This window comes from Toxotes jaculatrix, chromosome 21 (assembly GCF_017976425.1).
Source record: "Toxotes jaculatrix isolate fToxJac2 chromosome 21, fToxJac2.pri, whole genome shotgun sequence".
NCBI lineage: Eukaryota > Metazoa > Chordata > Actinopteri > Toxotidae > Toxotes > Toxotes jaculatrix.
In genome coordinates this window covers 8,433,700-8,446,739 of record NC_054414.1, presented here as the reverse complement: position 1 = coordinate 8,446,739, position 13,040 = coordinate 8,433,700, and the positions used below count along the sequence as shown (strand labels likewise).

The 13,040-nt window shown below is 39.9% G+C and overlaps 2 protein-coding genes across 3 annotated transcripts; both read right to left on the bottom strand.

The window, feature by feature from the left end:
* Positions 1-1,439: 1,439 nt before the first annotated feature.
* On the bottom strand, positions 1,440-4,139 carry LOC121201536 (proline-rich protein 3-like). Of its 2 annotated transcripts, none has more exons than XR_005896679.1 (4): positions 3,021-4,139; positions 2,684-2,741; positions 2,353-2,590; positions 1,440-2,158 (listed from the first exon to the last, which is right to left on the bottom strand). XR_005896679.1 is itself a non-coding variant. In XM_041067415.1 (4 exons), exons 2-4 carry the CDS (start codon positions 2,707-2,709, stop codon positions 2,066-2,068), a joined length of 357 nt encoding a protein of 118 aa, XP_040923349.1. In that variant the 5' UTR covers positions 2,710-2,741; positions 3,363-4,139; the 3' UTR covers positions 1,440-2,065. The 2 variants fall into 2 exon arrangements, 1 of the variants encoding a protein (XP_040923349.1); XM_041067415.1 differs by having other exon boundaries at positions 3,363-4,139.
* Positions 4,140-4,210: 71 nt separating this feature from the next.
* Positions 4,211-6,325, bottom strand: abi3b (ABI family, member 3b; the record flags this gene model as incomplete). The annotated part of the gene is made up of 5 exons (XM_041029433.1): positions 5,988-6,325; positions 5,655-5,822; positions 5,103-5,282; positions 4,855-4,913; positions 4,211-4,571 (listed from the first exon to the last, which is right to left on the bottom strand). Coding segments are annotated over exons 1-5 (933 nt in total), but the record flags the coding sequence as incomplete, so codon positions are not given.
* Positions 6,326-13,040: the final 6,715 nt, after the last annotated feature.

Genomic DNA, 13,040 nt, shown 5'->3' with positions numbered 1-13,040 from the left:
AACAACAGCGGCTTCGGCTCAAAATGTTCTTTTAAAACAGTCACAGTCGCGTCAGACGTCTTATCCTTTGGTTTGTCTGGCTGGACTACATTTCTCAAAAGTCCATATGTAGTTGCGCCCATTACATTTAACAGCATAGCAACTTTCTTTTCCTCGGCTAGGTCGTTAGCTTCGAGAAACTACTCAAGCCGTTCAATATAGGCCGACCACGGCTCGTTTTCCGGCTTAAACGCATCCATTCTTCCAAACAGGGCCATTGTACTGACTATTACCGACATCGTGTGTCTCTCCTTCCCCGCGAAGAAAACTTAATCCTCGTCGCCAATGTGATGATTTACCGAGACGGACGCCGACATGTCGTTAGCTTTCTTTACTGAATTTGGCGTCAACGTTCAACAATGCGCATGCGCGCTACACTTTGAACTTGTCTGTATAAACATAGATCCAAGTAACATAAATCCATACAACAAACGTGGTAAATAAATACACCACAAATAAAAAAAAGTAAAAAAAAAAAAAAAAAAAAAAAAAAAAAAAAAGTATTTTCTGATAAGAAGCAAAGTCTTTGCACGTTACTGACAAAAATCAATAAGTGGGTGTGAGCTTGTCACAGGATATGATGTGTCAGCCTTTACATCTCAGTTTACGGAAGATAGTGGCAACAATTAAATAAGACGTTGAGCACTGAATGACCAGTCACCTATAGTGACCCTGCAGTGTTTCACTAACAAAAATATCATTTAAAAGCCGCTGAAAATTGAGTAACAGGAGAGGCTAAATCCGTTTGGTAGCAACATGTAAAGTAGCACGAATAACCAGCAAGATGTTTGACTTCCTATGCTATTTGAGTTTAACAGCTGACAGTGGACCTTCACCCTATAAATCTGTCGCTCATAACAACTTTACGCAAAAAAAATCACATCATTTAAACACAAATCACAACACACAAATCAAACTGATGACAACATTATACACTGACTGGATTCATATCTTTTTTTTTCTTTTCTTTTCTTTTTTTTTTTTTTAACAGAGTCCTTACCTTACTGAACAATCCAAAACATTCAAAAACTGTGACCTGTGGGTCGCTATCAAAAGAGAATGTCACTTAGGGAAGTACACAATGTGAAGGGCTTTTACAGCATTATTGTCTTGTTTAAAGACACAGGACCTAGAGTTGTGCTCTGCGTTTTGTATAGTTGCTGTGCATGTTGCACAGAATCACTCACTATTTGGTCAAGGACACAATTCCTCCGAGGTCATCCACCTATTTCTCTGTTCCTACTGAGTGTGTACAAACTTTGTCTTTGTAACCAACAAATTTTAGTGATGGCTGAATTCTTAGTCTTTTGTGGACTGAAGCCCATTTTCCTAATTTGCCTTCTAGAAAAAAAGGGACCCTTTTTTTATGTCAAATGTACTTGCAGTTAAAGTAACTTTATTCATGAGTATAAATTGCTTAATTTTGTAAATCGCATAAACTATAAAGTAACCACAGTTTAATTAAAACATGTATACAATATGTATATTTAAATATTTTACCTCTTACCTTTATCATAACATAAGGTACATTTGATTCAGTAGTTGTGTCAATCAAATAAAGTTACTCCCTTCCACACAGTGGATTGTTTCCAGGTTGATTAATCCTGTACAGATATGTCCCTAAATAAAACACATAACCACATATATACGCTAAAAGTTACAGTAACATTTATGGGCTCAAATAAGGGTCAGAAAGATTTAGATGATAATAGTGTTCAGAAAGACTTTCAAAATCTGTGGTTGCATGTCACCTTTGGAAAAGCTGTGATGAGACACTGCAAGAGAAAATATGTGAAGAGATTTGTAGGTGTAGAAAAAAGTTGAGCATGTCTACTATAAATAAAATTTGTGCAGAAGTAATAGCAACAGTGACGTCACAGAAAGACCTTAAAAAAAAGAACATCTGGGAACAGATTTAAAGCAGTTAAGTACAAGTAAACCATCCATAAACCTGCCTTACAATGAAAAGTAAAATGTGTTTAGGCTGGAGGGTGTTTGAATTGGAGGAGGAGGAAGGTGAGGAGGATCAGGGCTGCTCTGAGTAAGCTGGAAGGTCTGTGTATGATGGTGGTGGCTCTGGGTAGGATGGTGGTGGGTCGGAGTAGGATGGTGGTTCAAGCTGAAAATAAGAAGAGGAGACGTTTAATTACAGAGCGGACGGTTTACACAATTTGGTTCCTGCTGATAAAATCAAAACATGTCGCAAAAAATTTTCAAGTTTATCTTTAGATTGAAAACACAAAACTACATATCTAAATAATATGAGCATTCTCATCATGGAATATGATGAATGTGAATAAGACAGTGCTGTACCCAGTACGGTGGCGGACTGACGTTTCCTGAGCTGTACACAGGAGGGTCTCTGTAAGGGGGATGAAAATAAGGAGCATGTATGTCCATTACTTCCTCGTCCTCCTCCTCCTCGTGTATGGGGATGATATAAACAGATGGAGAACTGGAACTTGAGGCCCAGTCTTCTGTTTCCCTCTGTTTCTTTGCTAAATGACAACAAAGAATCCACAGAACGATCCCAATAAAAAAGAAGGGAATCCTGAAATAAAGGACAGCTTATATAGAAGCAACATGCATTCAACGAAGTAAATCAAATTAATCTTAACATACTGAGAACAGAGGAAATACTTACTGAATCGCAATGAGATAAATGACCATGGCAGTTTTATTTTCCAAATCAGGTTTCACAACTGAGGGAAAATTAAAAAGCAAAGAAGATTCCTTGTCATTCAAAGAGACAGATCTGGTTTTAAATCAGGAAAATTGTTCACTGTTTCTCAAGCAGTTAAACGCAAGGTTTTGCAACATGTTTATCTGTGGAAAGGTCAAAGGTAGCTCTTTGTTCATATCGTTGCATCACATGACATAAACAGAATGTCTTTAAGGAAGTCATAATTACTGTTTATGAGAAAGTGGAAAAATACTCAAATTTTCATCTGATAAAAACAGTAGATTTTGTTTTTACTCACAAAGAATGGTTACTGCGTCTACGTAACACAAAGGCTCAAAGTTAAAGCTGTACAGTATTTGTAGCTTTTCTGGGTCTTTCTTCTTTTCTTACATATATGATCATAGAATTGAATTCTGATCTGTTAAAGTAAAAGAAGACAGTAATTAAAGGCAGTAGAGAGACATTTCCTTTATCTTTCGGATGGATATACAATAATGGGCCTCGTGTGACCAGGCAGGTCGTTTTTTTTCAGGCCTTGCTGAGCAGAATTAAACCCAATACAGCAAAGCAAACGATTTAACGAGTTTAAACAAGTGTCCCTGACTAATGTGATATTTTCCTTGCTGAGAATAAAGCTTACCTTCAAGTACCAGCCATGTAGTGCAGGTTAAGTAGAGTGTTGACTTGCAACAGACATTTTATAGCCTCATTGACCTGATTAAAGTAGCAGAACGTGCCGAGGTTACAGCAAGTGACGTAAAGGACTCCATCATTCACACTGCTCTCATCACACAGTACGGTGTCAGTGTTGAGCAAAAGGCCACTGGCTCTTAAGGTAACTCTTACTGATTAAGAAACACTGCAATGACACAAAGATGTCAGGAAGGGAAATTACATTACGGGGGAAAAGAAAGGAAACAAGGAAATGCAAGAATCCCTGTTTCAGCTTGTTTCTTAGGAATGCAGTCAAGGTGTTGTTGAAACATGCTCGGCAGCATTCAGAGCTGCAGAGTGTTTCACTTTGAAGGAGGATTTTCTGTCCCAAAAAAAAAAACATCATTTGTGGCTCGTCCTGTGCCATTCAACACAGATGAAATAGCTCAAGGTTAAACCACTACAGACACATTTCCAAGTTTTTATTTATGCTTAACGTTGATCTAAAAAGAAAAACATGCTGCACATGCACACATCCATCTTAAGGCAGAAAACCCAGCGTGTCTGCTCACACCGTGAACTGTTTTAATCTACCAAACATAAAGTCATCCAACAACATGAACTATATTGTTCTTATTGTTATTAACGTGGGTGAAATGGAGGTGGAGGAGGTGGTGGTGGTACAGCTCCTGATATTGGTGGAGGTGGAGGAGGAGGAGGGGGCACAGCTCCTGATACTGGTGGAGGTGGAGGAGGAGGAGGGGGAAGAGGACCAGCTCCTGATAGTGGTGGAGGTGGAGGAGGAGGAGGGGGAAGAGGACCAGCTCCTGATAGTGGTGGAGGTGGAGGAGGAGGAGGGGGAAGAGGACCAGCTCCTGATAGTGGTGGAGGTGGGGGTGGAGGAGGGGCAGCTCCTGCTACAGGAGGAGGCGGAGGTGGGTAGATGCAGTTTGACAGACTGACAGTCGGCGGAGGGGGGGGTGGGGGGAGACATGTGGGTGAGGTCAAGGATGGCGGAGGGGGGAGGCCAGAGTCCATGGCGGAAGGGGGAGGCGGTGGGGGTGGAGGAGCAGGCATACTGGGGTCCAGGTCAGCAGCAGGAGGAGGAGGGGGAGGCAGGCTGTCGTTTGTGGGGTTGGTGGCAGTCCGCAAGACGGGGACTGATGGCAGCGGCACAGCGATGCCAAGATTGGATCTGGATTCAAGACACAAAGAAAGTACACCTTCAGATAATGACATCCTGAGAGTGGTACAGCTATGGTTTCTTCATACCACTCTCATGTCTGTGCTGGGGGGTAATGTGGTGGCACACAACCACCTGTAAAACCACCGGAAGTTTTTTTTTTTTTTTTTTACAGACTTCTAAAATGTCAAACTATTTCTGAAGAATCAATTCCAAAGAAATCAGTAACTGTAGTGTAAAAAGTTTTCTAATCACTGTGTTGCTATGAGAAGGGCAAAGGACTGTGTCTACATACGCTGAGGTGCCTGCAGTGCTTGATATGCTGTCTGCTCTCATTCTGGGCTCCTCAGTGGCCTGTGGGGAGAAGATCCATGAAGGTGAAAAAGGAAAAGGATGTTATAACACATCTCTACTTCACCGTCAGCCATACTGACATAACACTGGCACTACACCGTGTGTAAGGGGGAATGAATGGTGCTATGCAGCTGAAAAGGACTCAAATGCTGTGTTCAATTTTCTTTTTCAATTTAGTATCCAATTTACCTGAAAACAGTGTCCTATGGAGTCCAAGATGGAGTATGATATTGGCACTCTTGTGTAGCTTCCCTCTGGCTCCTTGCCTGAAGGCGGCGGGGCCATAAGCTTGGAGCGACTCCTGTTTTTGGGAGCAGTAAAAACACCAATCTCTCTCCTTGCTACCTTCTCGAAGTGGACAGATGCAGCCTGGAGCAGAGCACAACGTGAACAGTCTCAGTCAACAATACACAAGAACTGAGTTTTTCTCATCACTCATTCCCCCTGAAAGCTCCTCTCTGTAAACATATTGTATGGCAAAAATAAAACAAGTAGCTAAAAGTGACCACAGATTAAAGGGATGGTGTACAGTACACACATGACCTACATGTGGGGAAAAAAAATACAGTTAAGCGCTCGAGTTATTTTCATTTGACTTGTATTCAATGAATTACTGATCTTTCTGGATGCAATGCAATTAATTTAAGCATTTAAACTTCTTCTTGGTAAATCAAATACACCAAAGATAACTACTATAACTGCTTCTAGTAGAGCTCAGGTGTGTGTGGAGGTGTTCCTCACCAGTGACAGCAGGTTGACAGAGGACTCCATAGCTTTAATCCGCATGGCCTCTGAGTCCAGCAGTCTCAGCACAGTGGTGGCCAGACTGTTGATCTGATAGGTCACACTGGCCAGTGCCTGGGTCGCCAAAGCCTTGGCCTCTTCTAAAGCCTTGCTTGGGTCCTCTGACTACAGGATTAAAAAAAAAAAAGAGAGAGAGAGAAAGAAAGGGAAAAAAGTTGTACAACGCGTCAAAAGCTTTTAATTTCGCCAAGAGATCTAAATCTAAAACTACAGCATAATAAAGTTTACAGTCAAATCAGTTATATGTGATATTTTATGAGCATTACTCACCTGGAGATAACTGTTTTCGCAGTAATCTGCGACTTGGAGGAGGTTGTTCTGGTTATCAACGAGATGTTTTCTGGCATCTGGCGCCGCTTGTAATATCTGAGCGATCATTTCTGAAAAGTTCTTCTCCTCTGTCAGTTCTTCCATGGCCGCTGCAAAACAAACCATTAAAACCCACTTTAAAGATTTACTTCACGCTACCTGAGAGGAGGTTTTTTTTTCTTTTCTTTTCTTTTTTTTTTTTTTTGTCAGGAGTCAGTCGAGCCAGTGAGGAGGTGTTTGGTCGGTGGTGAATGCGGAATTTCCTGAGGGTAGAGATTTTCACCGTCTCACAGCAGCTGGTGGCAGGGCAGGGCTGCACACGGTAAACATCCACTCAGACTGTAGAGCAAGTAACCTCTGTCTGTTCAGGAAAGATGATATATCCTACATGTTGTCACAGGCCACTGTTTTATATAAACAATGATATAAATTATAAAATACATAACATTACACCAGGTGAGTGTATGAGAGCCACTTGCGTTATTTACAAGATCCGCTAGAGGTCAGTGTTGTCCAGAGAAAAGCGCCTCTCTTAGTGCTCCCTGTGTTGTAGATGATGATGATCTTGATGGTGAAGGAGTCATGCCACAGTTAGTATAGCCTGAGCAGTGAAAATCAGGCCGGCAAAGTTCAGCATTAGATAAACTCAGCAGGACCGGATCATGTTCACTTCTAAGTGGAACATTGTTATATAACCACAAAAGGCCCAGCCAAGTCAAAATACACTGTACTGTTTAGGATATCCTGTAAAAACAATTTGAGTTGAGCAGCATACTTCATTGTGTTTGTGTTTATGCAGAAGTTTACAATGGCCTGCTTCCACTTTTTAGAGAGCTCTTACATGCTTACAGCAAAAGTTCCAGACCCATTAAAAACACGTGATCTGTAAAAGTGTGCATTTTGCCGTGTTTCAGTTTAATATAACACTTTCACACTTACCTTTCAGTTCCATTTATAGACTCTATAAACTCATCATCTTCCAGAAGGATCTGCATAAAATGTTGTAGAGACAGGCAAGGTTATCGTAATGACATGAATTGCCATGAACTTTGGTATAAATATTCCTGTTCCCCTTAAGAGGAGTTTTATAACTTTTGTGATCCCATAACTTTTTCACTAGCACCATCATCAGGTTACAATTTTATTTTGTCCTACGGGTTCATGACCAAATACCTGAAAAACGCTAATGACTAATGACATTCCCATCAGAAATCCCAAGAAAGGTCAAAAAAGAAAATGTTTTCTCTCTTCTCTCTTTCTTTTTTTTGGAGCATTCAAATCCTGTGGGAACCCAATCCTATTAATCTTATAATCAAATTTTTAAAAAATGAACACCAAGAAAATTTTTAGCAATTGTTCTTTTAAAGCAATGCTATGGCTGAGCAGTGGCAACAGCTGTCTCTGCAGCCACAAGTAATAATTTACAGGATGCCAGCACATTAAATTCTGTTGGGCTCCAAGTCCAAGCGGTTAAGGGTACTGGAAGCAGCATACCTCTAAAAGCTAACAGCCCATGTGCAGAAAATAAAGCCGATCAGTCCCCCAGGCAACAAACACAAAATCATCATCTCAGTACAAACCAGCAATCACACTGTCCACTCATGTCAAGTCAGCATTCAGATAATCTGAACCCACAGCAGTCGTGGGCTAAAATGTAGATGCTAGGAGCTATCTGTTCCTGCACCATTCGTCCAAAAGATATTCCCTCGTTCAATGTTTTGACAAGATAAGATAAAGATAAGATAAATCTTTATTGTCATAGCACAATCATACTTTGTACAAAAGTACAACGAAATTGAGGTACTGTCCCACATCAGTGCAAAAGAAGGCATACCAATCACTGTGATGGTCCTGGAGAGCACTGTCTAACACCTCGCTCCAAAATCTCCCATAGGTGTTCAGTTGGGTTGAGATCTGGTGACTGTGAAGGCCATAGCATGTGATTCACACCATTTTCATACTCATCAGTGACCCCTCATGCCCTATGGATGGAGGCTTAGCCAGTGAGCCCAGTCCCAGCATGCAGCGCGCTCTCATGTGCACCATGAATGACAGAGAGGACTCGTAAAGAGACAGACAGGGCCAGTAAAAATGTGAAAAAAAAGATTTGTAAAGCTTTACTGGTCCTCCCATTCCACTGGGACTTGTCCCAAAAATGCCTGATGGCCAGTACACCACTGAGCTAGTCTAGTCTGTGCCTCTGCCATGATTTCTGTACTGAGAGCACTGAGCTAACTTCTTAGAGCTTGCTGAACACCCACAGTTGGTGGCGTGTAGTACCATCAAAATTATATTAAGATAAAACTGTTGCATTATGCTGTTTTGAGGATCTGATAATAGTCACTTAGCCTTTGAAGGCAATCTAAACTATTTGCCTGACTGATGGTTTCAGTGAATGTCTGCAACAGTATGTGCTTTTATCAGCTTGTTGTACCTCTTAGTACATAATAATCATGATCCTTGTCTACTGATAAAGAATAGACGACTTTATTTCTTTATTGAGCATTCATTTCTCCGTATTCAGCACCATCTGGAGTCATATTGTGTTAATATATTAATAATTAAGTGTCATGTATGCAAAATGTGAATCGCTTTCAAATTGAGATCATCCATTTACAGTACTGATCAATACTGATTACTGTTATTATTTCTATATTTTTGCTACCGATTACTTTAGCAGAATAAACCCTACATTTACTGAAATGAAGAAGCTGATAAGTTAAAAAGACTATTAATTTTATGCATGTGGAAAAATTCTGAATCTGGTGTGTTGTATTATGCAGCACTAAACTTTCTCAAGAGTCTCTGGCAATGACAGCTGTAATTCTGTCCCTTGCTTATATTGTCCTGCATGATTTAATGCAACTGGTAATGTCTACTCACATATACTGTATGATAGCATGATTCACAAACTATGCCCAGATTCTAGACATAGCCTAAAGATATAATATACTATAGAGACACCTATTGCACCTGAGGAAAGGAAGAACACTCTATACTTACCTTCCTGCCCTCTCATTGACCTCAGACGTTATCTCATTTTCCAGTCATTATTCTACACTCGATTGCTTAGTTGCTCGCTTTTTATCCTCTGTAATCTCAAAAAGGAGAGGACACATTTGTGACATGTGATAAACAATAAACAAATTCATTATGTTTATCCTGAACTGCCTGAAAAGATATTTTGTCACTGGGCCAGCTCCCGCTGCAGATTAGCTGCACTGAAATCCAAATCCAACATGCATAACAGTCAGGACGGTATGAAGAGCACACGGCTGTTTTATGGTCTAGTTTACACAGCTGAACTATCCAAGTATGAAACCAGCTGGGATTTCCAAATAATGAAAAGTGACATTACCATCAATTATATTTAGTTGAAGGTGTAGAATAAGTTAAAAAAAGCAGGATTGTTATCTTTGTAACAACAGCAAAGACAAACAGAGGTCTCTACTATATCTAATTTGACAGCTGAAATGTCTTAGACTCCAAAAATCACTCCATTATTTAAAGCCAAAATTTTTATATTAAGATATTTCCTTTCTTCAGTATGAATGCAGCCTGGCTGTGGCAAACCAGCTTCACAGCTCTGAAATCACTGGTCTGAGATATATAAAGGCTCTATTCTTACCAAGATATTATTAAATATCCCTCTGATGAAGTTGATGTTGGGTGAAGCCATGCTGGGATGGTCATCAAAATACCAAAATTAATAGTAAACAAAACTAGAATCATTAAGGTTTATGTTCTCACACCCTAAGAGTTTCAACCAAAAAAAAAAAAAAAAGCCATTTTCCATTTGCATTTTAACACAGCAAAAGACACATAAATAATTAATTTTTAGAGTCATAATGGCAGCAGCAAAAAATGAAAATCCCACATTCAAGCTACAGCTTCATGGCTTAATGATTTAACCAACACTGTACACACTGAAACAGTAAGGTTCTTGTTAAAGGACAGATGTGAACAACTCAACATTGACCCAAAGTGGTCACCTCCTGTGAATTCCTCTTTGTATTAACAGCTTGTTGGCATTTTGTTAAGTCCTCAAAATCCACAGGTCTTTCTCTAAAAATTTAAGATAATTATCCACCCTCAAATCACTACTTACTATCTCACTACAGAGGAAGACCACCACTGACTATTTTAATATTTTCATTTTGAAATATTCAGGATTTTGCGGGATGTAGATTGGAATAATCGTAACTGTGTTATAATAGTATACACACACACACACACACACACACACATGCCATACCACCCTGCAGCATCCATGTCCAATGGTGTGCAACACAGGCCTGTTTGTGAAGATTGGATGTTCTGGGCTATCACAGCCTCTCCACACTTCACAGACTTTCATTAAAGGAAAAGCCAAATTCAATTATTGTGCTGGAGACTGCAGGAAAGCTACATTGTACAGGACATACACACACACACACACACACACACACACACACACACACACTCTCTCTCTCTCTCTCTCTCACACACACACACACACACACACACACCCACAATAACACAATAAGGCAACAGTTAACACTCTTTGTGGACTGTCTTATTGTCTCTCGGTACACACAACTGGGAACTCAATTGCAATTAGTCTTCAGGCACCTGCTGCCCTTTTCTGAAACTTTTATCAGTTCACGAGTCACTGACTTTGAAAAGCAGAACCAGGACCTTATGACACATTTCTTTTTTCCATCCAACATATGAAATGATTTTTTGGCATAAGATATACGTCCTTCACACTTTATATAGATTGTTGGTTTTCTGACTTCACTTAATCATGACCAGGCATCATCAGACACAAAGATAAGTGTGTAAAAGGTCTGACACACCCACCACTGCCTGATCACTTCATGACAATACATCATCCGTTTCTATCAGTCCAGATAGGAGGTACTCTGCCAATGCGTACTCAGCCCACACATCAGATGCTTCACGTGTCTGACATGTGCCTCACGTTTACAAAGACTGTCTGTACAGGAACATCTGTGATTTGTTTTAAAGATAGATGCTCTATCTATGGCTTGATAGATATCTAAGATGCCTCCTGGTGGACTGACAGGGGCAGATCTCAGCACAGAGGGTCATCTGCAGGGCAGTGGGGTGTGATTTTAATCTGGTGATCCGAAGCTGAAGTAATTGTGACCCTTGCCGTGAGGTGATAATGACTCCCTTGACCTGACAAAGGCCACTCAGTTGAACAGATTAAATCACAATTCTGACAAAGACATTGCATCAGAGTCATCATCTGAGTGTTAATGGACTTATTTCACTGGCTAAAGTTAACTTTAACCATCATTTTGTTATAATAATAGGCTCTAGGCCCAGCCTTGTGTAAGTCTGGCTAGGTTATCTAGAGTTCATTTACCTCAAAAGTAAAATGTCAGCATCATTAAAATTACAGCTTTATCTTGTGCAGAGGAACACTCATTATCAGCAGAAACATCATTTACTCCACCATCAAAGACATTCTGTTTTCTATTGGATTTTCAATTCAGAGACCATTGCTGAGTGATAATCTATCGGACATTATAAATCAATAAAATTAATTTCCTTTCGTCATGTGAATATCAAGGTTAATAGACACTTTGACTGACTCATGATTATCACTAACCACTGTAAATCAACGTGCCAGATACCTGAAGTACGACATGAACCCGAGAAATATAAGCTGCAACTATTAAGTAAACTGTCAAACAGCCAACATTTGTATGATTTTTTCATTCACTGATGCTTGAGTGTTATTATTATTAAAATTATTTCATCCATCCACAATTCTAATTCAAACCAAACTCTTCAGAACATTGTTTTTCCATCAATATAGTCATTAAAATTTATGATCCCGTCCTTGTGCAATATAAAATCAGTCATTTAAACATGATTATGTTTTATGAGCTTGTTCAATCACTGCTTCACAAAACTCAAATAGACAGTGTAAAAATATTTTAACATATCTCTATAAATACTTTTGTCATATTTGTCACCAGTTTCATTTCTATGTGGTGTAATTACTCAGAAACATAAAATATAGCAACATTTGAAGAAGCTGTTGATGAACATTACAAAAAATGCCAGAAGGATAGAAACCAGCCACATATTATCTGTGGACTTACAAAGATTTATTTTTTAAATTCTTGTTCAAAGTGTAACTAAGTCCAGTAATTGGACAACAAGTCCCCAGTCAAGGTCCAGGGTCAGGTGAATGATCAGCTGGTTGGTAGCAACAGAAGAAGCTGACAGATTTTAATATGTGTTGTGTAACAAGTGTGTGAACAGGGCATCATAAAACATGAAAGGGAATAGACAGTAAATGTGACGAGAAGCCAGTTAAGTTTTTAAGAGCACCATTTGGTTTGTGCTCAGCCCGTGACATCTGGATATAAACTCAGTCTCTTTGCCTGAACACAGCATATGTTGCAATGAATGCACCTGTAGAACTGGTGCAATGAACCAGGCCACGTGGTTACACACAGAGTTCAGGAGGATGAATGCAAAGTGGAGCTGAAAAACAAAAACATGTCAGCTGACTTGACAGTTAACCCAAATAGTAATGACATCCTCTTTAAAATAATCTTTCTGGGGCTCTTGCAGACTTTTGATGAATTTAGTGTAGGAATCAGTAAAGTGAACACGATTATACATTTTTTCATTTTCAATAATTCGCTCTACGTTTTCTTTCCTCTGATTCAGGAGAGAAAGCTGTGCTGTTTAAAGCTCAGATTCTGATTGAAAAGTGAATTTCTCACAGCCTTTTCAATGTTCAGCCTTCAATCCTGCTCTCACCCCCTCCTTTTTAAAAAAAAAAAAATTCCCTTATCCGTGCTCTCTTTCATTTCCCCCCGTCTTTATAACTCCCCCTCCCTCTGTTGTCACTAAGCTGAAGGAGGGAACTGTGAGCAAAGTATGTGGAGTCCCTCCCCAGGCACTCCAGCGCTGGTTGCTGAGGAGCTGCCACTCTACAGGCAGGCAAGGAGGCAGACAGACACATTGAACTGGTGTGTCACATCT